Source organism: Pelmatolapia mariae, linkage group LG12, assembly GCF_036321145.2.
Source record: "Pelmatolapia mariae isolate MD_Pm_ZW linkage group LG12, Pm_UMD_F_2, whole genome shotgun sequence".
Classification (NCBI taxonomy): Eukaryota; Metazoa; Chordata; class Actinopteri; order Cichliformes; family Cichlidae; genus Pelmatolapia; species Pelmatolapia mariae.
The window spans coordinates 24,071,036-24,095,934 of NC_086237.1; the positions used below are offsets into that span (position 1 = coordinate 24,071,036).

General features: G+C 42.5%; 1 protein-coding gene across 3 annotated transcripts; it reads right to left on the reverse strand.

Annotated features, from left to right (window-relative positions):
- Positions 1 to 1,640: 1,640 nt before the first annotated feature.
- hip1rb (huntingtin interacting protein 1 related b) lies at positions 1,641 to 24,095 on the reverse strand. 3 transcript variants are annotated; one of them, XM_063489450.1, is made up of 32 exons: positions 23,532 to 24,095; positions 14,172 to 14,235; positions 13,092 to 13,234; positions 12,861 to 12,917; positions 12,242 to 12,322; positions 12,066 to 12,142; positions 11,806 to 11,867; positions 11,114 to 11,254; positions 10,961 to 11,018; positions 10,459 to 10,534; positions 10,154 to 10,321; positions 10,010 to 10,065; positions 9,850 to 9,922; positions 9,311 to 9,494; positions 9,124 to 9,212; positions 8,907 to 9,023; positions 8,483 to 8,584; positions 8,122 to 8,316; positions 7,143 to 7,290; positions 6,926 to 7,012; positions 6,709 to 6,816; positions 6,381 to 6,517; positions 5,516 to 5,626; positions 5,352 to 5,410; positions 5,173 to 5,203; positions 4,978 to 5,040; positions 4,751 to 4,851; positions 4,452 to 4,557; positions 3,548 to 3,671; positions 3,400 to 3,461; positions 2,978 to 3,220; positions 1,641 to 2,739 (listed from the first exon to the last, which is right to left on the reverse strand). In XM_063489450.1, exons 1-32 carry the CDS (start codon positions 23,622 to 23,624, stop codon positions 2,731 to 2,733), a joined length of 3,225 nt encoding a protein of 1,074 aa, XP_063345520.1. In that variant the 5' UTR covers positions 23,625 to 24,095; the 3' UTR covers positions 1,641 to 2,730. The 3 variants fall into 3 exon arrangements, with proteins under 3 accessions (XP_063345520.1, XP_063345521.1, XP_063345523.1); XM_063489451.1 differs by lacking the exon at positions 23,532 to 24,095 and adding an exon at positions 18,913 to 19,044; XM_063489453.1 differs by lacking the exon at positions 23,532 to 24,095 and adding an exon at positions 18,683 to 18,739.
- Between the last annotated feature and the right edge of the window lie 804 nt (positions 24,096 to 24,899).

The following is a 24,899-nucleotide window of genomic DNA, read 5'->3' on the forward strand; positions in this document are numbered from 1 at the left end:
TATTTTTTTTTAAGCTCACGCTAAGTAAAAAAAACTGAGAGAAACGCATACTCCTCTGTTCCAGCGGTTCAACGTGTGATTTCAAGACGCTGGTCATGTTTAAAATTGTCTGTGAAGGCAGCAATCCTCGTTGTCTCCAGGCCGAACTGCGCATGTCAAAATATCAGTAACTCGTTACCTTTTATGCTCTATGTAGGCTCTAAAATATCCCGGCCGTACGTGGCGCCTTAGCGACAAGCAGCAAATAATAAGCAGTACAGCAAAATACATAAAACAAATAAAAGTTAAATGAAAATATTAAAATATCGCCAGTGTCACTATGTTGTGGTAACAATGCATGGTTCATATGTTTCAATGTTCAGTGTTATTTTTTAATTGTCTGAATTAGTCATTAATAATTTGAAATCGTTTATTATCATCATTATTATTACTATTATAGTAAATTGCTGGGTAAGTTTTGCAAAATTCATATATATAAAATGCACAAAATGCTGCAACGGTTCTTGTTAGAAATTTTCTTTTGAACCTCTTCTTTGTGGTTTCATGTTTGAAGTACACAGATACATTAACCATTACATAGCCATTGACAGGGCAGTAATTCATTTTTACTCATGTAGACCTTCTGAGGTTTACATTGACCATCAGAATGAGGAAGTTTAAGTGATTTTAAACGTGGCATGGTTGTTGGTGGCAGAGAGGCTGGTCTGAGTATTTCAGAACCTGCTGGGATTTTCCCCACACAACGTTATGGCATGGGCATGTGTGACTGCCAGTGGAAGTGGGTCACTAGTGGTTGCTATCGATGTGACTGCTGATAGAAGCAGCAGGATGAATTCTTAAGGGTACAGAGGTGTACACTCCGCTCTGATTCAGCCAAATATTGAAAACTGATCAGACAGCACTGGACAGTGCAAGTAGATATGACATGGCCCAACCCATACTGATAAAGGAACCACATTTTTTGTGAAGGGAAAGAAATCACCTGATCGACCAGCTTTTCAGTTATTACAAACAAAACTGAGGGCAAAGAGAGACCCACAAGTAGTAACTAAAGGCGTCTGCAGCTATGGCCTAGCAGAGCATAGGGAACACAGGATTTGATGACGTTGACGTGTATGGGTTCCACACTTCAGTCACCAACTGCGAATGATTTTAATCCAAGTATTAAAAATGATCCATATTTGTTTGAGCCTCTAAAAATCAGTAAACCTTGTATTAAAGCTGAAAGTCTGGAGTTCAGTCATTCTGATTGATTTAAATACACTACAAAAGTTGTCTTTGTTCAACAAATTATGGGCCTAACTGTATTTATAATATGCCATCTGCTGCTCTAGATTTGCCTCAGCTCACAAATTATAACCATAAACTAATGCCTGCTGCATGTGTGGTCTGTGTTCATCTGTACGACTGCAGTACAGAAAGACTGAAAGCTCCTGGTCCCCAATATTTACTAGCATGTCTAATCTTTGTTATTGGTTTTAAACTTCAGCTGTTGTTAATATTACCAGCGTGACAAAAATAGTTATAATCAACAATCAGATGTGAAACGGTTACTGATGAAATCTCCTTAAAATCATCCGTAATCTGAGAAGAGGAGGAAGGAACACAATGCCACATTAAAATCAAACATTTATTGTTCATTCATGTTACAAGGAAAAAAAACCCACCAGTATCTTTACTAAAATATATTAATAGATCTGAGCTTATAAAGACATTTCATACAGAGGAAAGAACAGAACCTGTAAGACCCTATAAGAAAAGGCTCCCGGAGGCAGCAAGGACTTCAACACCTTGATATCATACAACTACTAAAACCTATAATCTGCATATTCAGCCTGAAAGAAGCATTTGATAATTAAGGACACCTACAGCCAGTATGTGCGTGCGAGCACTACAGCATCTATTTGACATAATATCCAGGTTCTCTGCTAGTAAAGGGGTATTTAAAGAGATGAGTGTAGCTATAAATACTTTGCACACTCCTATACAGACTGTATGTCTCTACAGGTATCATTCAGTGCACTGGTACAGCACTATTCAAGGCCTCTGAGACAATCTTGTATTCTTGAGAAAGAAAGCAGTTTTACACAGGACATGAATGGTGTCCATTGTGAAGGCGATGATTGGAGGTATGTTAAATTTTTGAAACGTGGATGCAAGTGATTCCCCCAGTTTTCTTTAAAACCCACCACACCACAAATATCATACAGTGTACGCTGAGAAAACTGATGTGCTCTGTGACAAACATCCAAAACAGCGAAAAAACATAACCCCAAAACAGAAAAGAAGATGATCAAATCTAACAATCCTACAAGTTCAAGATATGCTGTCGATTTGCGGTCAGTGACGAGGTTTGCATTTTAAAAAGCAGGAGTAGTGTTTAATGGTTTAAAATTATATAGAGAAGAAAAAAAATACTTTAAATACAACCAAAAACTTTAGCATTTACCTTTTGTTCTCGATGCCTAACAATAACATGAAAATAAAAAGACAAAACAAAACAAACAAACAACAAAAAAAACCCAGACATCAAGCATCAAACATCAGGCTTCTGGTCCATTTTGGCAAAAAAAGGAAAGACAAATAAAAGCAGGAAACGGAGACAATAGAAGCAGGATTAGAGGATTGTCAGCATGCAACTTAAAGGAAGTGCAGGTTCACAAAAAGGCCGTCTTCCTCCTCTTCAGTCCAACCATCCTGTTAGTGCTTCTCATTCTTCTGCTCAGGCATTTATTTAAACTGCACCAAAGAGGGGGAAAAAAAAATAGTTGATATTCAGAAACAAGCCACATTTTCATTTTCTACATCCAGCAACACCGAGTGGATCACATTTGATGTGTGAAATTTTGAGCCCACTACATTCAATTCGATTTTTTTTCCTGAAAAAGCTGATGTACATCAGATAATATACCGATCAGACACACGCATTCCTACTGTGAGCAATAATCTGCAAAAAAAATGACAAATTAAAACTCACACTGTATGCAAATTGATTTTTGGGTGGGATGTTGGGTTTCTGGGCCAGTGGAGGTTTCTTCATGAGACTGGGCTTTAAGGGTTTTGGTGACATGGTGACAGGATTGACCAGCGAGGAGGTTTCACCGTTCCCCTCGGCAAGCTGGTCCAGAGGAACTCCGACTATCTCGTAGTGCTTCTTCCTGAGCTCGCCCAAGCGCAGACGCTCATTGTCTAGCATGCTCTCCAATTCTAACACTTTCACCTGAGGAGAGGGGGGAAAACAACATCCACCACATTAGACCAGCAGAATTACATAAGCTGTATAGCAAAATACAGACTGAATCTCACTAAACTCGATATAAACAATTCACAGAAATTTGCTGAATGTGAGATTTCCACAAACTCGCAGGCAGGCATGCTTCAGTATGCCCCGTGACTAACCTGTGACTCCATTTCTTCTTTTTTCAGCTTAATTAGCGACATCCCAGAGAAGTCCATTGTATCTGCACATAAAAGGTGGGTGAAACAGCGAAATTAGATGCTCATCAGAGTTCATGATGGTCAGTTGCACACATCAGACTCTACTCACCTTTGTCCTCCAGGTGCTCCTGGCCCGTCTTTGTCGAGGCCACCACGTTAGCTGCCATTTCGTTCACGTGGCGAGAAGCCTGCTGGAGTTTTGTCAGCTTCTTGCTGTGGCGATCTGCCTTAACCTGAAAGCACAGGAGAGTGTTGCATGAGACAAGATTACACTATTCAAACTCTAAAAATACTGACTTTTGTGGCTTTAATCCATCTATTTTCTAACACTTATCAGGGTCCAGGTTGTGCCATCTACACCTGCCACCTCCAACAGCTTCTCGAGAGGGACACCACGGTGTTCCCAAACCAGCTGAGATGCGCAATCTTTTCATTACTAAAAATAAATAAAATTAACTTCCTACCCAGGACAGGTTTACTTTTACCATTTCCCCATGCTGGAGTCAGGCCTGGGCTAGGGCACTATGGTCCACCCTTAGCCCACAGGGCCCACCTTTCCAACACCTGTAGGAGGTGCTGCTACATCTCCTGAGAGGAACCTTTTTGATTTTAGAAACAAGAACCCAGGCCTGCAATAAAATAATCTGCCAGATTCATTGTGTTTAACATAAATTAGCCCCAGTTCTAGCAACTGTTCAATGTGTGGTCCTTCACTTAAAGTCAATAAGGCCCTCTAAAGCCACTGAAAGAATAAACAGGAAGTAAAGTCTAGTCTAAATTCAGTTTTATGCAGTAATATTATTAATGTAACATTTTTAAATAATTTTTGGGGCTTTTTTGGCTTCATTTCATAAGGACAGTAGAGACTGTCAGAAAAGCAGAGGGAGAGAGAGAGGGGAAGACATGAGCCTGGACCGGCCACTCTTAGTAGGATGAACAGGCGATCATATGCCACATGGCTGAGCTAAACCGGGGCCCTAATATAAAATCTTTAACCTTTGTGTACATCTTACCTTTGAAGCCGCCACCAGCTGCGCTGTGCTTGCAGCAATCTCATGAGAGCAGACGATCAGCTCCTCATATTTTCCCGTGTGCAGAACCACCTTATCAGCAGACTCTCTGTGAGAAATCAGGCAAACACGCGACATGAATGCTTCAGCCTATGACCGGCTACACTTCCTGTTAAAAGGTCGTAAATGGATACTCGGAACAGCTGTGGATGCAGTTCCTGTTGCTCAAACGGTGCAGACCATTTGCGTGAAATAAGAATCATCATTAATTTCAGATACAAAGAAATTCAATGAGAACTTACACCATCTCCGTGGCTCCCCATCCCACCGCCTTGGCAGCAGAGATGAGTCCCTCTGTCCAGCGAGAGTTTTTGGCATAGAACTCCCTAATGGTGGCTGCGCCCTTTACAAGAAAAACACCAGCACAGTTAGCCGATATTTCTGAATGGAACAGAGCGGCCCACTCTGATTTCAGAAACACAAAACAAGCTGCCACTTTTGGATTCAAAGCGAGAACAGTGTGACTCACCCGCCCACCCTCGACAATCTCCTTCTGCAAGTCGGTGGATGCTATGACCAGCATGCGGATGGCCTGGGGGAGGCGGAGGAGGAGGAGGATAAAGCACAGAATAAGACTAAAGAAAGCTAAAGGTTTAGTTGACTGGACTGTTCAAAAAACAGAAGTGTAGTACATATGCTAATGAAAGAGATTAAAGTACAGTACCTTCATCAGGTCTGTGCAGCTGAAGAGGATCCTGTAAGAAAGTGCGGGGTGGGGGGTATAGAGAGTTAAATTGCTTTGGTCTTTGATAAACATGGTGATACTAATAAGAAAAAAAAATGATCTGAAGAAATCTTCTTATAAGATTGTGTTTAATGAAAAGAAAAACAGGATAAACAAACCTTTCATTGACTTCCAGTTTAACTCCTGTGGTGTCTTTTCGTGCCTGACTCATCATTTCCTAAATGTACAGGGAAAAAAAGGTAATCTCTTAAAATTAATACACTGCAGAGTACAAGTCTGTTCTTCACAGATAACATTAACATCTTCAAGTTAGAGTACTTACGTCGATCCTGCGGACTGCCTCCTCAATAGCTGCAGATGTTGCAGCCATCTCCTTGTCGACCAGGTCTCCCAGCTCCTCCTGACGAACGTCCAAGCCCTTTGGCCGCAGCTCCTGGATGGTACAAGCGGAAGCGTTTGGAAAATAAGTCAATAAGACCAGAAATAATATTTTGTTTAAACCTACACTAGTAAAAACTGGAGCCTGAAGTAGAGCTCAATGGTAACGTGTATGGTTGGTTACATTGCTAATAAGGACTATAATTGAATAACTGACTCTTTAAGAAGGCTCGTGTTCCCAAAGAAGCCAGGTGAAAACTGAAAGGATTACCACGTCTAAATAAACCCCCCAAAATATTATGTATTATACGATTATACTGCAGACTGGACTTAAATGATCATAAAAAATGTTTAAAATCTTTCAGATTGAGGAGCTGGCTGGCTGACATTCTTGTGGAAGTCTGTTTTTTAGATTGTTAAATAGTTCATGTATCAGTAATCCACCTGAGTTTTCTACATTCACTCTGCCTTTAAACTCGGATTGCTGACGTACATCCTTACCACTTCCTGTTTTTAACCTCAGACATGAAGATGGATCATTTAACAGTGTAAACATTGTAAAGTGGCCTCATCCTCTGGCTTATAGGAATGATGCGGTATGATAGCAGACTGACATGTTGTACAACATTAGGGCAAAGCAGTAATATTTTTCTAAATGTCCGCAGTTGTGCCCACAAGCAGCACGCTGTATGGCAGCTTCCCGTGCTGTTCATATCTCAGATGGTGAACCAAAAGGCTCTTCAGGCTCAGTTAAATAGTTCCTCAAAGCTTTGGAGTACATCCTTCCCATTAAATATGTTTTCCCTCACCTGACCCAGGTGTAGGATCTTCTGTATGATTATGCGAATGGTGGCTGGGTCTGCCTTCTGTAGCGTGGCCTTGGACTTCATCTCCCTCAAGAACAGCAGACTCTGAGTGCCGCAGCTTCGGCAGTTCTCCGTCAGTTCTGCGGGGCGTCGAAGATTAATCATCAGTCATACTTCTGCATCATTTATGCACCGAGTAACTCAATTCTAACATGTACTTAAAGATTAAAGACTTGCATCTGAGCATATGGTGTGGATAATAAACACATTGTACTTAAAAAAAAAAAAAAAAAAAAAAAGTTAAGAAAATAGCCAAGAAAATATTCCTTACTGTCGGCATGGTCAGTGGGTGCCATGTGTGCAGTAGCGCTGCCGTTAACAATTGTGTCCGCGGTCAAGTGAGAGAACTGGGTCAGAGATCTCAGCAGCGTGCCAGCATCTGGTTACAAGATCAGACAGTGAGAGGGCAGCAGGCCATATCAACGAGGAATACCGAGCAGCCACGAGGTCAGCGGGACCGAGCCAAATCGGAAGCGGAGAGAACTCACCGCTCATGTTTCTCAGATAATCTGCATGGCCCTTTTTCACTTTGTCGATGGAGCCAAGTGCAGCCTCCGCCCGACTTATGAGGTAATCTGTTTGGAGGACAGCAAAAGATTAGAGTCCGCTTAATCTCTGCAAGAGACATATCAATATTTATGCATGTGGTCAGCAAGCTAGGGACACGCTCTCTGCCGTTTTAATTTTTGAGCACAGGAATCGGACCTGGAGAGCTGGTGCAGCGTATATGGAGGGGATCATCCAGCTTGGCAATAGCATCTTGGATGATGGTCTCAGCTTCTGTTATAGTTCCCTGCAGCAGGGCAAACTGCTCCTCCAGAAGCTTCTGCTTCATCTTCTCCTCCTGACTTGTCTACATTTATACACACAGAGGTTTACATACAGGTTTATGGCACTATTAAAATATAGAAAGCATGCTGTTGGAGAGCTAGATGTAAATGTCTGCGTACAGCCACAGTGTTTTAGTTACTTTCAAAAATGATAGTTCAAAAAGGCAGCAGATGTCGTCTTTATTACATCAGGATTTCTTTATATTCACATTTAGTTTAGCATCTTTTTCATTGCTTTAACTTTATCTCACATTTACTTTACTCGCTATGTCTGGTCCAATTATTGTCTCTCTGCTGTAATTTATCTTCTGAGCATCAGCCTATAGCTCGCCTGCCAATGTACTTTTGCTCAGATTTTAGAGACTTTAAAGTAAGAATGTTTTTGTGATATTCATACTCTTGTTACATCTAAGGGCTAGAGACTGGGTGGCAATCTCTGCTCACAATGGAAAAATAAATGTTCCCAAACTGTCTGAGGAGTGGTTGTTGGAGGTTTCTGGCTATTGCTAGGTGAATTTAGTCTGTCACATTGCTGCTTTAATGTGGTTGCCACTGTTGCAGCAGTAATAGGGAAAAAGCAAAAACCTTTACTGCGGTAGAATTAGATAATTAGATGGTCAAACTTTTATCCAACAGCTTATAAGTCATGATGTGTTAAAATTCTGTAACTGTATAGAAAACCAAGGCTATTTGGAAACCTCAGGTGTGCAGGTGTAAATGTAACCATATAGTACAAATACAATGGACTGACTGCTGCATTTCTGGGACATTTATGATCCGGGTTGCTTTGGCAAACAGGTTTAAAATAGCACTCTGCAGAGACCGCTGAGCTTGGCTCTTGTGTCCTGACTGACCTTCTCCTTCAGTTTTCCCTGCAGCTCTCCCAGCTCCCTGCTGGTCTTATCTCGCTCCTGCTGAAGCGACGACTGCTGCAGCTGCGCAGTCTGCCGCACTGATGACAGCTCAGCCTCCTTCTCGCTCACAGACCGCATCAGACGCTCCTTCTCCGCCTGCAGAGCCGTCATCGAGCTGTTAATTTGCTCCGACGTCTGGCAAAAGAGAGAGCAGTGAGCGGAGCCCGGACAGGCAGATGGCTGCAAGTGTCGGAGGAAAAGTCCAGGCGGTAACGTGCAGCACGCCTCCAGCTTCCACACAGAACTGACGACTAAATCGAGATGAGTTAGCTAGACGCCATGAAGGTTACCGCATGCTCACCTTCTCACTGCTCTGCAGGGTCGCCTTGATACGGGTCACTTCTGCCATCTTCTCCTCCAGCTCTCTCTTCACCCTCTCCACCTCAAACCTCTGCTCTTCCATCTACAGTGACGGAAAACAGCATTAATCTTCTATACACGTAACTTGGGCCAACCTTTGTGTCTCTTTTCTGCACCGGGGGGTGTCATTTTAGGCCTGCTTCCAGAACAGAATGACTGTGCATTAGAAGTTAGTGAAGGTTATTTCTGCCTGTACGACTTACTGGGGCTCGCCATGGAAAACCAAAAAAAAAAACCCAAAAAAAACCCACGGAACCGATTCTAAGGGTCATCTAACCACATCTTTATTGATATATACTGAGGTGTTAAAACTCCTCAACCTGGGAGGTCATCTTTATGGGGAAAAGAGCAAAAACACCACCAACCTTCATGTCAGCTTCCTGCTTTATTCGATCCATCTCAAAGGTCAGCTGCTGTTTGGTTCTCTCTACTTCCTCCTGGGTCTGCTGGGTTACTGACAGCATCTTCACAGTGTCTGCACTCTGTCAGCACATTAACACACTTGCTGTTACAACCCACAGCCAGATGCTGATATCTAATTTAAAGCCAACACCTCTGGACTGGTCTGCGGTCTGTGTATACCTTCCGAAGCAGCTCAGCATGGCTGGCCACCAGCTCTGTGTGCTTCTCCTTCAGCTTATTGTACCGCTGTTCAGTGGCTTGTGCCCTTTCTGCACAGACACCACCAAGGAGAAAGAATTTTTTTTTTTTTACATTTTCGTTGACAATAACAGTCTCTCTGTAAGAGAGTATTAACTGTGACTCTTACTTTCAGCCTCGATGAAGGTGGTCTGTAAGCTCTCGTGATCAGTGTTGCGGCGGCGGGTCGCTTCGAGCTCCATGCGCAGCTGTTCATTTTCCACAAGGGCTCGTTGTTTCTGCGCACGCTGTTCTTCCAGCTCTGCCTCCAAACTATTGATCTGGGATTTGAGCTGCGTGATGTAACGCTGAGCCTACAGGAGGAAAAAGAGACATGAGCATGTTTATATTTAAAAAAAAAAAAAGTCTCAATGCCTATTACATGTGAGAATCTTTATTTATTCCATGGCATGCATTTATATCAGCTTGGGCTAATCTCCTCTTCCAGACTTTTTGCATGAAAGCTGAAGTTGTGTCTGCAATGTCAGTCATCTCATTCAGAAGCTACTTGCCACATTCTACATGTCAGAAGAAGTATTCACATCCTCCCAACACATGACCCAGATTCTTTTGCACAGAGCTAACCAAGCCCTGTACTGTCAAATACAGACACACACACAAAACTGTCTAAGTCCATGCAACAGGCCATTCAGTCTCAACAGCTCTTACCTCGGCTTTCACCCTCTCCAGCTCTGCTCTCAGCAGCTCGAGTTCCCGCTTAAGGGTTTCAATCTGGAGGTCCCTGCCGGAGAGAAAAGAGTCACATTCAAAGAAACTCCCGACACCATTGAAACAATGAAGGCTCACAGTTAAAAACAGGCTAGCTCACCTGTCGTCAAAGCCTCCATTTGGAGGTCCGAAGGTTTGATCAAATATGTCCACTTGCTGAAAGCGGGAATCAGTAAATGTAACAGACAGCTCACACAGCAGTATGGTAACACCTGAGTACTTGAGTGGGTGTGACATGCCGTACCTGCGGCTGAGCCTGTACGCTGGAGGTCGTGAAGCTGTCGACCTCGATGAGCGGCTCCGGCTCGTCATCCTCGTCATCCTGCATCTCCGGTTCATCCTCATTGGGGATGACCACCACTGGCTTCACGTGTTTCGCCAGTGAGGCTGCATGCAGGAAGTTAGGCGGGGACTAAGAAGAGAAGACATCAAGTTTATGTACAGATTTCTGCAAATTTCAGACCGCAGATGTCAGTAGGGGGTCTGTGATGAAAATGGAGGCGGTCACTAATCATCATCCTGCCTCCCCTCTTCCCCCTGTGTTCTTACTTCAGGCAGCTTGGGGATCTGGATGAGTCTCTTGAAGTAGATCATCTCTCTGGCTCTATTGAAGAAGTTCTTAAGTCTGAAGGACAAAAGAAAAACAAGCTTAACTTTAATATTCACCACATATTCATGCACAATAATGTAGCACAAAGACAAACTTAGACATGTGCTACACATACTCTGCAGGCTCCATCCTCTTCTTACATTTGATCACTTTGTGCTTTATAAATAGCTTTGATTTTGTGACTTTGTTACTCGACTGTGACAATGAGTGTAATCTGTGACGAATAAACCCTGGAGAGCTCCCTCTGAACCTTAGGGCTACTGAACATAACATAAATGCATCTGTGTCACCACCTGACACAACAAAGGGCGGGGGGGAAGGGATGCATTTGCATTAGTTCCAAGAGCTGCGGGGACTGGGAGCGGCAAGATTAAGTTGCAAGCTTCCACAGGTATTAAAAACTTTTAATGCAGTCACCCTTCTTTACTCATAGCCACCTACTTGTGAAACTGGTCGTGGAAACGATCACGATGTCCTTGCAAAGTATCAGCAGGGAGACCTAAAATTGATGAATGGTCCAAGCATTAAAATCATTAAAGTCACAGAACATTAAAAGACATTTGATTAATGATGGGTAATAATAATCGTCCTTACAGGCGTGCAGCTTGAACAGCAACTTGACGGCAAAGTGGTAGAGGTGACTGCAGTCCTGGATGACCTGGATCAGCGGAGCCAGGCGACACTGGCTTGATGTGAGAGTTGTCATGGCGAGGGACGAGTTGAGCTGTCGGAGCACTGATAGAGGGGAAAAAAAAAAAAAAAAAAAAAAAAAAAAAAAAAGAGAGAGAGAGGGAGAGAAATTGCTACTTAAATATTTGGCAGCATTTTATTTTGAAAATTTCTGAGTTGAATATTTTTCCTGGATATGACTCAAGGTCTATTGAGGGCAACCACATTGCAAAATTCTGTTTACAGTCTGATACATGTTGCCGGACCTCCACCCTGCAGGGACTGGGAGGATCATACCATTACTGCTAAACTGGAGGAAGTTGCTTAATGTCTTCTAATTGCAAGCATTTCCTCACAAGTAAAAAAAAACAAAAAAACAAAAACAATGACGAGTCAAAACTGAGCCAAGAGTAACTGAAGCCACTTCATGAAGAAAACAAACTGCAGTCTGTGAAAACAGGTAGACTGAGAGCTGCTGACAGTCCTATTTTGAAAGGCTCTTAGCTTTTGTGCATTAATAGATAATGTCAGCAGGCAGCAGCTTTCAACCTCGACTCAGGTTACGTCTCCTTGGAAGGACAGAGGGGAGGAAAGGTGGGATGAGTTTTTGTTTTCACCTGTCTCGGCCAGCCGCAGCTCTGCGTCCATGTAATCAAACACTTCCACAGAGAGCTGGAACCTGCAGGAGAGAAGTTGATACCTTTGTTAGACTGAAAAGGACACCCACTCAAACTACGACCCTGCGAAATGACACAGCAACTGGGCCTGTCTGTTTATTTTATTAACAACTGCAGCTGACTACAGTATAAGACTGAGGAAGACAGGGATTTAAGGCTACACAGGCACCTAAAGGTCCATTAAATATTATGAAACTCACACATTATTAATGTCTGTTCCTGCAGTGCGCTCCAGCTCTTCATCTGTGATCTCCAGGTTTGCTGGGATATCGCCATGCTACAATGAGGTGCAGCTTCATGAGATTTGTAATGCAAATGTTGTTGAATTATCCATTCACATAAAGTGCATGTAAAACATGAGTGATGGTGCATTTACCTTCGTATGAAACTTCAGTTTTGTGCAGAGCAGCTTCGAGTAGAGAGTCACCAGCTGTCCGTATCTGTCATGGAGGTTGCCCTGAAAACCCCAAGGAGTGAGAAGAGCATGGGTTAAATGGGCAAGAGGCATTTTTGAGTTAATTCATCATTAAAAGAGCCAAATGTTGACTGAACAATGTAGCAGCTATAAAATATTCATTTCTGGATTTGACTGGGAAACAAAGGCTCAGCCAACAACAGAGAGAGGCCAGTGCTTTTGTTTCACTTTAGAATCACTTTATTAATCCCTAAATTATGTAAGAAGGAAATAAGGAAATTAGCCACCTGTAGCAATGACCAGCTGGCTAAAATGGTGGACGCTGGTACAGAAGAAAGTGAAAGTGAAACAAGTGATGGCTGTTTAATGATTTTTTTTACCTTGTTAGGTGAATGTGTAAACCACTACACTATTTAACAACACTAGATGAGCAAGTTTAAAAGGAAAAAAAAAACTTCATAAAACAGACTCAACCGGCCTTTTTTTTTAAAAAACAACAACAACAACAACAAAACTCTATAAAATTGCTTTTATAAAATTATGATTAGTTTCTGAACTATAATAAGATCCAAGGACTCACCCATATTTCCCCAATTTCAACCAGGGAGCTGTAATGTCTCGTGCAGTCTTGTAGAACCTGTGAAGATAACAGGCTGAATGAATAAAAACTAAAACTTCATGTACAAAATTTTACTTTGTCGTACAAATTATTCAAACAGTCACAGGTTTTAAATTTTTGCCTTAATTGCACTCCAGTGTCTGGCGCTTTAGGTAGTAACAGAAATGCAGAGGAGGGTACTTGGTGCCTTACATTGCGGTGCCCGTCTCGCAGGATTTTGTGCAGCACATGGCAGAACTTCCAGCAAAGGATGGAGCTGCTGGGAAAGGTGAAGCCCAGAGCGTAGGACCAGAAGGTGAAGGCTCCCTTCTCCCTGTGAGTGCCCAATATGATTCCTGTTGTCGTCTTCATTAAGGAAGCAAAAACCATCACAGCACTGTGCCATTTTAATATCCATTTATTTATTTCTGGTAAGCATTAAAGACACAACGATGAGTAAAATGACCTGCTCACCTTGCGTGTTAAGAAATAAACATGTTTATTTTTGCTGAATTTATTTACTATTCCTAATGATCAGTTACAGCAATGTCTGACTTTTACATCCAAAACTGCTCTAGTAGATTTCATGTTTTAGCCAATCTGAAAGTAGAATCACCAATCCTACTTGCAAGATATGTGAAGACTTTTAAACGTAAGCAAGTGGTCGGTCATTTAGAAACGTTAGACGCGTCTGTCTCAGAGGCAAAATAGCTGAGCAAATTCAACTTGAGTCAGATCACATCATGCACCTCTCCCCTCATGTTCCTGCAGCATATTTAAAATCTGTTTCTGTGGCCTTGTTTTGCTTCTAATAACATGGTTTCCAGCTTTATGATAGATCTGAATCAGCTCTATCTGGGATCATTACTCACTAATGGATAGCCACAAAAAGTCTCTCTGTGCCGGTTATGCTCAACACGAGCTCAGCTCTCGACACGATGACTAAAACATGTAATGGAAAAACAAAGCTTGAACGATCATAGAAATATCGCAGCCGTTTCCTGACCTTCCTGCTATTCAGGGGTTCCAGCCTGCTACTTGACCAGAAGTGTGACCAGATCACTCAACTCCTTAAATGGCTTCTCTAGTTTGCTGTGCCTCATAAAAGTGACATGCTATCTCATATTTTTTGGAGTGTTTGCTAAATCAGGTGGCGTTTAACGCTTCTGTTTTCCATCAATGTCCCTTTTTATTTTAAGTGAGGACTATTTTTTAAAAATTTGTTTAGAGGTGGCAACTACCATGTCAAGCCTGTGTGCAAGTCATTTTGCTGAGATTTATTACTGAGGATACGTCGAGCATGTTTCTCTTTCACAGGTATCTCAGTGGAATTGATGGCTTTGCTGATGCTGCTGAGCTGAAAGAGAAGCAGAGAGAGGTTGTTAGAGCCTGAACGTCTTGATTCTCCACCCACACAAACATCAGTTCCATTTGCAGGACTTACAATAGACATAACATAATGCATTGCACCTTAACTGGGAAGCAAAACAAATGATAACCAGTTGCACGACATTGACTGGAGTCAAAGGAACAGTGACTGCACTGTGTACACAGTAATGTACTGATGGATTTCTGGCTCTCCTCTTTTGATTAGACTCATTTGAACCCACCCCGCTGATTATAGTGAACTAAATTTAGCTCACAATTGGACAAAGGTCATCATAAAAGTGCATCAGTATGACTGCACCTCATGAACTTTCCCTTCGCTTTTAGTGTGATCTCATCTTTAGTAAGATAATCCACGTTTAATGTTTCTGTGCCATCCAAGTGAGACAATAAAACCACTTAACTTTATTACTGCTTTTCTGTGGGAACTCAGATCAGAAGAGACCAACCCCACATGGAAAGATAATGTCTGCCATTACCCCGCTGATGAGGCGCGTCAGAGAGTCGGAGTGTCATCAGATTTACGGGACACAAAGCGAGCTGATCTACAACCTGCTCAGCAGGTAAAGCGAGCACCGCTGACAAAGGAGCAGGAAGGGAAACACGGAAACACACACGGGATCAATCTCCTCCTGAAGATTTAAGTATTTTAAATCAATCACAGGGAGAACACACAACCACTCAGTGCCACCATCATCACCTCTATGTCTCGACAGTGGTTTCTGGATCATTTTCATAGTTTTTGTGATAAAAATATTTCTCAATGGGCTTCATTTAAACATCATATTCTTATGCATTTTATTTTATTTTTCAGAATTAATCCCATCTGGAAATAAATTTGCTCTCTTAAAGTGACATTTATTATGATCAAAGCCCTATTAAACAATTTCTTTAACATGAGAGCTCAATCAAGGAAAAGACAGAGCTGCGTGGATAAGTTTACTCCCCCCACCCCCACCACCGTGTGAAACAACGTGTGCCCAGCTGCTGTTTCGTGGTACATTGCCACTCACATAAAAGCATTTTTTCCCACGCTATCCAGTTACTGAAATCAGCACAGAAAGCAGTGGTCAAGGCTTTGCAAAAGAACAAGTTATGTAAACAAAACAGGCACAAGCCCAGCCTGGATGAAACTCAATGTTGTGAACTATATGATTTCCAGAAAAACTTTTGTAAAAGCAAACAAAAACTGCAATCTGAAAAGACGTTACAAATGTGTCTGTAGGTGGAGCACAAAATGCTTTACAGCAGAGCCATGTAAAAGTAACATCTCTGATAAAAATCACTGCTGACCATCACGTTTCCTTTCGGGAACATGAAAGATTGAAAGCACTCATAATGACTGCATCGTGATCAAAGCAGAGTCTAGACAGCACAATTACGCTGGACCACTGTGATGCCAGTCATCGCTAAATTTAGGCTGAGAGGTGGTCCTGATACGAGTCAGCTCAGTGTTGGGATATACATGTGAGAATCACAGTGAGAATAAGAGGGGGGAGGAGGACACAAACATTAATTTCCAGACTAGTGTCCCACTGACGTGTCGCAATCAACCAGACCTGCTTGTTTCTGTCAGAACATGCAAGCTCGCAGCAGGTTAGTGAAGTGGAGCAAACTGGAAAAATACACAATAGCTGTGAGGAATTTAAGATCTGGGAGGTAATTTGGACAAACATAAAAGAACACAAATATAATGCAAAGGGACATCATCTTGTTTACTTGATTGGCCTGTTCAGTACCGTCGATTCCTCCTGTGCATTTCTGTCTCCCCCCCAATGGAGTTTTTTAATTTAATCACTGAGAGAATAATTTAAGGACTCACAGATGTCAGCAACTTCCTGGATGGTGACTGCAGAAACTTAATATGGGCATGAGGTAATGTAACAAGTGGATAAACTTGCCTATGAAAAAACAAAAGCATGAACACAACTGATCTGGGAGTGTAAACCCAGGACAGTGGCGCGAAGGTCCTGGGTTCAAGGTCCAGTCTGAGGCCTTTCTGTGTGGAGTTTGTTTCCCCCACAGCTAGAAACATGCTCGGTGTTAGATTTACTCGTGATTCTAACCATCCATAGATCTGGATGGTTGTATGTGTAAGTCCTGCAACAGATTTGCAACCAGTCCAGAGTGTACCCTACATCGTGCTCTGTATCGACTCCAGCCCCACTGCAACCCTTGAATGGATAACCAGAGGAAAATAGATGCATGGCTGAAGTGAAAATGAGCGTTAAAGCAACAATGTGCACTGCAGCCACTGTCTGTACTTTTCTTACTGCATTTTTCCTGGTGAACTGTGCTGTCCCTCCATTCTCTGCTCTGGCCCACTCGTCAACCAGTCAGCATTCGACCAACACGTAGCATCATCCACATCAAGCAAGTTGCAGTTGGGTTTTTGGATAACTGCATGTTTGCAATGGTTGAAAACTGCTCTTAATAGACAAATACTGCAACACTGCAAACTGACTACTTCAGTACCATAAACTAAGCTTTGGGAAGTGGCTGTAATCTTTGCCAGATCAAGTATGTTCATCCATCTGCTGTTCTAACCCAGGAGGAAATAAGGAAGCAGCCGAAGGTAACGTTATCCTTCAACTTTATTGATATCATTACGGAACCAGCTAGCAGCTACAACTAATAAAAGATCATGTTAGTGTTATGAGTCCTGTCTGTAATGTTATAATAGAAGGTGTTAATTTAACAAAAATTATTTCTCTAAATAAACTTTCTAAAACTGCATCAATCAGCAGTCTAAATTACCAACGTGAAGTCTGTTTGATCAGGAAAGAAAATATTAAGCCCAGTCACCGAACACAGGACAACCTGCTTTGTTTTTTTGAATACCCCCCCCCCACACACACACACCTTACAACTATGATAATTATTTTTTCTCTCTGTCAATCAACTTTAAAAACCTGCTTAATTGTTTTGTCTCCATGAAAACAGTACCAACTATTTTCCTGAGTATTTGTATCAAGCTTGAAATTCTAGCATTGTCACTGGTCCCCACCACATCACAGCTGTTGAATCCAACCACACCAACATTTGTATGATTTAGGAGGTCGGCTTTAGAACGAGTGCACTGTACAAGAGAAAAATCGGACACGCAGCTCAGGCACGTTCAATCACACCCTCCCTTTTATCACAAATTACCTCTCCTGATAGAAAAGCTTTTTAAAAACACAAACATGTGACCAGAATATACAGTAGAAGCTTAAAATAAAAGCCTTGATAAGACCCCGGCTGTCTAAAACACTGACCTGGAAAGTCCACACCACAGAAACGTTTATGTTTTAAACCATAATCACGTATCAGTGGCAGCTCTGCTTTATCCAACAAAACATTATGAAAGCTCCTTTAATCTGAAGGTCGCCAGCACGCTGATCCATGCACACAACCTCCAGAAGAAGCATGGTGACACACAGGAGAGCACAGAGGGGCTACTGTGGGTGAAGACTGAGGTTCAGAGTTAGAGAAGGGGTGTAGCGCTTAACAGGAGACCCTCCCTTCCCACAAGCTTCTGACGCAAATTAACCGCGAGTCCCTCGTTTTCACGGTGCGAGTGTGGCTGTCTGTGCGACAATGAGGGGCTTGTTGGAGGAGGAAGGCCGTCAGCTGGGGTAGAAGATTGTGTGCCAGAGCGCGGCCCCCATCCAACCCAGAGCCTGGCACAGAGGCCTCAACAGATGGCTGCTGAGCAGCGAGGCTGCAGGGAGACTCTCATAGTACATTCAGAAAGGCTGACTGTCAGAAAACAGCAAGACAGCCAACAGGGCAAGCACATGCTTTATACAGTTAAAAAATGATAAAAGTACATTATATGATTTACAGCCACAATCTTTACTGCAGCACTTTCTAAGCTGTAACAGATTAGCACCAGTATACACACACTCTTAAATGCCTTAGGCAAGGAACAGGTGCTGGTTTGGCCCACAGGGGTCAAACTAGCAACCATTCACAAACAAATAACAGTTACTTTAATTTATTTTTCAATATTTGCCTGCTTACTTGTTGGGTCTGCACAAATCCAAAAAATTAATGAGATCAAATATCACAATGCACATTTTTACTTTGAAAAGCTCCAACAAGAGACGGTTTGGACTCCAAACTTAAAAAAAATATATATAAAAAAATCAGATAACCATTAATAAAATCAGGTAATTTCTGCTGATCTATTAATCAACTGCAGCTCTTGTTAGTCAGCTTCTCCAGCTACCTGCATTTAAATTACTTTTATTTTAGTGCAATTTTCTTATTAAAAACTGCGAGAGAGAGCTCCTTGTTTGTAAAGCTCTGCCTCTACCCACAGGACTAGGTCTCACTATCTAGCCTCACATCAGCCTACACCAAACGCTGCTACACAGTGATACCATTTCCTTATGGCACGGTAAAGTCAGATGAAATCCAAACTTTCTACTAACACAGCCATTCAGTCCGAGAGCTCCAAACATGCCGACACCGTTTCCTGGAGGCTGGTTCAGATGTGGTTAAACCCTCTGACCAGCACAGAGGAAGAGAAGTGAGAGAGAGGAAAAGCCTGGACTAATCCCTGAGGCCTGCCATACGGTCTGCTGCCAGCTAGCATTACTACACAGTGCACACCCCAAGCACGCAGCTTTAATACCTTCAACCTCCTTACGTCTGAGCTTACCTGGTCGTCTCTGGCTTTCAGCAGCGTGTCCATGTGCTTGGACATTGTGGTTTAGATGAGAGTGCGTGAAGTTAACAAAGTCAAAGCATCAACATGACACCAGAACTGTTTCACACTGGACTCAACGCCCTAAGGCACGAGCACTTATTGCTGGTTCTTATCAGCTTAATTCAACAGAGTGCTGCTGAGGATCTGGCTGACAAGGTCAAGCACAGACATGAACACAGCTCACGTCTCTTAGCTGAGGTTACCTGCAGGTAGAGTTAATGGTAACAAATCACATCACTGGCATACCAAAAAGTGAAACCAGAGTCAAAAATCAACCAAAGAAATGGAGAATCAAAGATTTCAGTGATTTTAAATATCCTCTCAGATCAAATGGCCTTTTTCATTTGGTGTTTTATTAACATCTTTTGTTGTTATCTTGTTTTATGACTGACTCCTTCTACTTCTCCCACATCAACACAGGCAATAAACCTAACAGTAGTCCACATCACATGTCTTATTTTGTCCTAACAGAAACAATGTACAGGGAGCAAAAGAAACACCATATTTAAAACAACCTCCCAACCCAAAAGCAAAAAGTTCATTTGACTTTCACCCAAGTTATAATCCCTCAGATCTGGTTTATAATTCACTATTAATGCATGAAAGTGGGAAATAAATGGTGGTGATATTACCAAATGTAACTGTACTGTCGGTCATGGAATCGCCCACCCAAACAGCAGCATCAGGACGTGGTCTCCAAGGGTGCCAAAGCCACTCTTTGAGCTACCTCCTGCAAGCAACCCCACCCACCTACTCTTCAAATCCTCAGTTTCAGAGGTGCAGCCAATCAGAAGACAAGCCTGCTTAAAGGAAGCAGGCAGAGAGCTTAGGAGGATGAAGTAAGGAGCGGCACTCCATTCGATGTGGAGGAAATGAGTCTGAAATCCTCACTCTTTAGAGGAAGCTCATTTCCACCACTTCTATCTGCACTCTCCTTCTTTTAGTCACTACGCAGAGCTCGTGGCCATAGGTGAAGCTTGAACCGATAAAGCAACAGCTTTGCTCGTCTTTCTCTTCACTACAGACCCAGCGCAGCACCAGTCACCCTCATCCTTTTTTCCCTTCCTCATGAAGACAACTCCAAGATACTTAAACTCCTCCGCCTGGAGAAGAAACTAATTTCCAACCTGGAGTGGGCATGGCACCCATTTAAAGCTAGGAACCACAACCTCAGACATCCAAGTGCCAACTTTAACCCCAGCTATTTCACACTGGATACCACCCAAGTGCAAGCAGTAGGTCATTGGTCAATGAAGTCAACAGAACCGCATAATCTGCAAACAGCACAGAGGAGATATTGAGACCACCGAACCCGACTGAAGCCCCACAGCTGCGCCTAGAAATTCTGTCTATAAGATTTATGAAGCAAATTGGTGACAAAGGGGCAAGCCTGGATAACACCTACCACAGGAATGAGTCAGAGTTGTACACCTCCACGGGGAGGCTGAGGAATGTGAGCCCCAAACAGAATGAAGGTCGACTTTAATGAATCTATCACCAGAATGTCCTTCAATAAGTCTACAAGCTGGAGCAAACATAAATAGTAACAGCTACAAGGAAAACAAAAAGCCAATAAGGCTCATATTTAGTTACCTTTAACAGGACTGGATGAAGTACATGCATTAAAAAAGGTATGATGACAGTGTAGATGAATGAACTTAGAGTGAACACAAGGGAAGAGTAGCTGCAGATATGGAGATCACTGGGTCATGACTCAGTTTTATATCTAACTGAATTATCTTTATTGCATTAAAATAGCAACAAAACATACGCTGTTCGCTGAGCTGGGCCGTTAGCTCGTGACTCACATGCCGTTTATTAATATTAGTAGCTGTGGAACATAAATATAATGAAACCATGGCTCAAACATCTCAGCGCCAAACCATGACAGCCGGATTATCACTGGCCTGTTATGAGTGAAAATATAAGGATGTCACAGGCAAACGAGGGCTTGTTATGTAAATATAAAGAATGTGCACATTCTGCATCAAAGTCACTTCTTGTAATAGATTTTCAGCACAGACCAACAAGGCTGGAACTACTAAGGACCTAAAAAACTCAAACTCTAATAACATGCAGTGACCTGTGGAGTAAAGTGGCTAAACAGCTAACCAGAAACCTTTTCATTCTCTCTACTCCCACTCAGTAGCTGAATTTGCCCTTTCCTACTCCCATCCCCCCTTTACCCTCTGCCTCTCATGGGCGCTTACTCAGGCAACAGGAGTGAGGGAAAGCAAACAGTACAGTGCGCACAAAAACACACAAGCTGCTGTGCGAGACGGTTCACCTTGGTACCGAGGTCGACATGAAAAGCCGAGACAGGAGGAAAGAGAGAGAGAGAGAGTGGAAGTAAAAAAACAGCACCAGAGTAGCTTCAGTCTCTCAGCTCTCCCTGCTACATGCAGCAGCCTCTTTAATATAACAGGATTAAATTAAGAGAACACATTTTAGCAACACTATGCAACATTTAAAGCAGCACAGTCTGTATAAATTATATGCAATTAGCACACTATTTGAGACAGGAGTCCAGATTCCTCATTCTGCCAGGACTTCATTTGCATTTTGCCCAGGCACGGTTGTCAATGCAGCTGGAAATTTGCTCGACTGCTGCTTGAATTTTATTTATTTGTTTAACCTTTATTTCACGAGGAGAATATAACTCTGGAGATTTAAAAATAAAAATCTCTCACAAGAGTGGCCAAGCCAAGACAAACAGCAGTACAATCAGCAGAGCACACACTGAGGAAGAAGTACACAAACTAACTACACTAAAACACAGCTTTTGGAAAAAACAAAACAAAACAATAAAATAAAGAATTTATAAACACCAGCAGCAATAAAGTCAGTCATCAATAAAAGTCATTGGCTTATACCTCATTTCTGATATGAGACAAGCTTTAAAGTTGTAATAAATCTCTGTGCACCAGCATATGTAAGCATTGTGAAGATGTGCATGTAAATATCACCATCACTATAATCCAGCAAAGACAAAGGTTAAGGCAATAAAAAGAACAGAATGGACTTAATGGTGAAGTAAAAAGTTTCTCACTAGTCACTGAATGTGAGGTGTAAAAGAGAGACAGTCAATTATAATTATTAAGTACTTTTATTGAGATACTAACTCATTCTAAGAGCCCTGAACTGTATGATCCCACCAAAGACTGTTTATACATTAAATAAATAACAGTGGCCCTAGACACGAACCCTGTGGCACTCTAGTCATATTAAGTAACCTGGAAATGACGACTCCTACCTCCACACACTGAAACCATCCAGCAGCTTTTCTTCCTGAGGACCCCGCACTGAAGTATTTGCTTTAAGAGTTTATGATCCGCTGTGCCAAATCCCTTGACTAGACCTGATTATGCTAAGAATTTGAGCAGCTCCCTGAAACCCATATTTTATGTGCAATGCATCGTTTGACACAAAGGAACATAAACTACAAGTCTGACAACAATGCCTAGTTTTGAAAGCAAAGCCACACCTGCTTTTTGTCATTTGCTGTTCTGATCAATGACGCTAAACACGCACGGCAGTAAGGCTATATTTATTTATTTTACTATAATTAAGCAGCCCAGAGGACAGAGCCACAGTAGTCTGAGAACCTGAGCTCCACCTCGCTACACGTGCGTCAAAAGCAACTAAAACACTGAGTAAAACACACGCCCAGCGGAGGAAACGCTCCACTCAGTTCAGATAAAATAGGGCTGTAAGCCTGACCGGCCGGACAGCTGTTTGTTTAGTTACTCAACTCGCTTCGGCTCTTATGTATCTGTGTTCTCCACCTGAAAATGTAGCCCCAGTGTCTCCAGGGCTTTAGCCAATAACACGAATGCACAACATGAATACACCAGTGCCCGGGTTAGCTCTTCGCCATGTATGGAACAGTGCAGTGGAGTAAGGCGCAGAAACCACAAAGCACCTGTTGTGTGAGGAATGAGGCCAGCCTTCATTTCTTCACTGCACACATTCAAAAGAAACTGAGGTGACGTTGAAGGATAGTTTGTCAAAGTTAAGGGTCTATTTTTCATGTTTTCAAAAAACAAAAAACCCAACAACAAACAAAGAAACGAAACGTGGAGGTGGTTTAGAAAAAAAAAAAACGGGGAGAGAGATGCCTATAGTAGGGGAAAAGGTGGCCAAACCGGAAGGACTAGATGAGCATAATACCGGGATACCAATGGACTGACTCCAGTGCGCAATGGCAAAGCACTTTCAGTCTTTCAGCATTGTGTTTAAATAGTCAAACCTACAACGCTATGCCAAAGAGTTTGTCCTTATGTTCAGCTCAATGTTCCAGTGTTAGCCATATAATCAGACACACACACACACACACACACACACATATATAGAGGGGGGATCCCTCGTGGGACCTTTCAGTGGCCACTGGTAAAGCTGCGACGCCTTCTGGGCAGTTAATTCACTCATTAAACATTTAATTTGGGGACAGGGATTGTGGCCTATCCGATAGATATTCACTCATCCTCTAAAGCCACCGAAGGCCTGAATAAAACCCAGGTTTACCGTCCATCCCACAGCGGGCATTAACCCGTCGTTTCCTGCATATTTACCTGCTGCTTGTCAAAATGATCCCTCTCCGCGCCGAGCCTGACCTCAGTCCGCTTGGATTTCACCCGTGTGGGTACATGACCTAAGCTGCTCATCCTCTAGATTTCACTTCTTTAATTTTTTACGATGATGGCTTTATTAAGAAACAGTCACTCCCCCTCTTTACGCAAAAAATCACCAAAAACGTCCGAATGAAAGCGAAGTTCAGCAGCGGTCTCTTCTTCTATGAAGACTGCGGGCTGTGAGCGGGGGTACCACGGTCATCTCCAGGCTGCCGCTTCATTACTCTGATGCATCACGGCTGAAGGAGGAAACGCTAATGCGAGCAAATGCGGTGAGTTTGCCTCGCGTTACGTGGACGGATCCTCCCCCTAAGGTGGAGGAAATCATCTGCGCGTCCTCCGCCGCTAAAGTCATCCTCCCACATGAAGGTCGTTTTCTTTTCTTTTCTTTTTTTTCCAGCTGTAATGATTACGGCGCAGGTTTCACGTCGACTCTTCCCTTAAGAATGCCAAGTATGTGTTTTTGGCTCTTGCTGTTTTTAAGAGTCTGCCTCTCGCTCTCAGCCTCGGCACGGTGACGCCATTTCAATGACATCCAAGCCCATGAGGATTATTTCTAAATTATCTTTTAATCCCGAGAATGCGTCTGATTTTTTTAAGCAATCCAGCTGGGAGGACATAAAACAGGAAATTACAGTCAGATTAAGATGTGTTTTTGTAGATGCACATTCGCATTTGCGGAATAAATTATTCCACAAATCAAATTAAATAAAACAAAAATATTGGGCTTATATAAGCAGGGTAGGTGTGAACCACCCACTTTCTAAGGTACACCCGTGTAAGTCAAATATTTAATCAGACAATCACATGGCAACAACTCGGTGCATTAAGGCATGTAGTCATGGTCTGCTGAAGTTTACACTGAGCATCAGAATGGGGAAGGAAAAAGATTTAAGTCACCTTAAATGTGGCGTGATTGTTGGTGCCACACAGGTTTGTCTGAGTATTTCAGAAACCACTGATCTACTGTGATTTTTCCACACTGCCATCTCTAGGCCTTACACAGAGAAAATATCTAATGAGCAGAAGTTTTCTGGGTGAAAATGTCTTGTCGATACCAGAGGCCAAACTGCTTTGAGCTCTTGGAAAGGAAAAGTATCTCAAATAACCGCTTGTTACAACCAAAGTCGGCAGAAGAGCATCCCTGAATGCACAACATGTCAAACCTCGAAGCAGATGAGCTACAGCAGCAGAAGACCCCACTGGGTGCTTCTCCCATCAGCTAAGAACAGGAAACTGAGACTACAATTCACACAGGCTCACTAAAATAGGAAAAATGTTGCCTGGTCAGATGAGTCTAGATTGCTC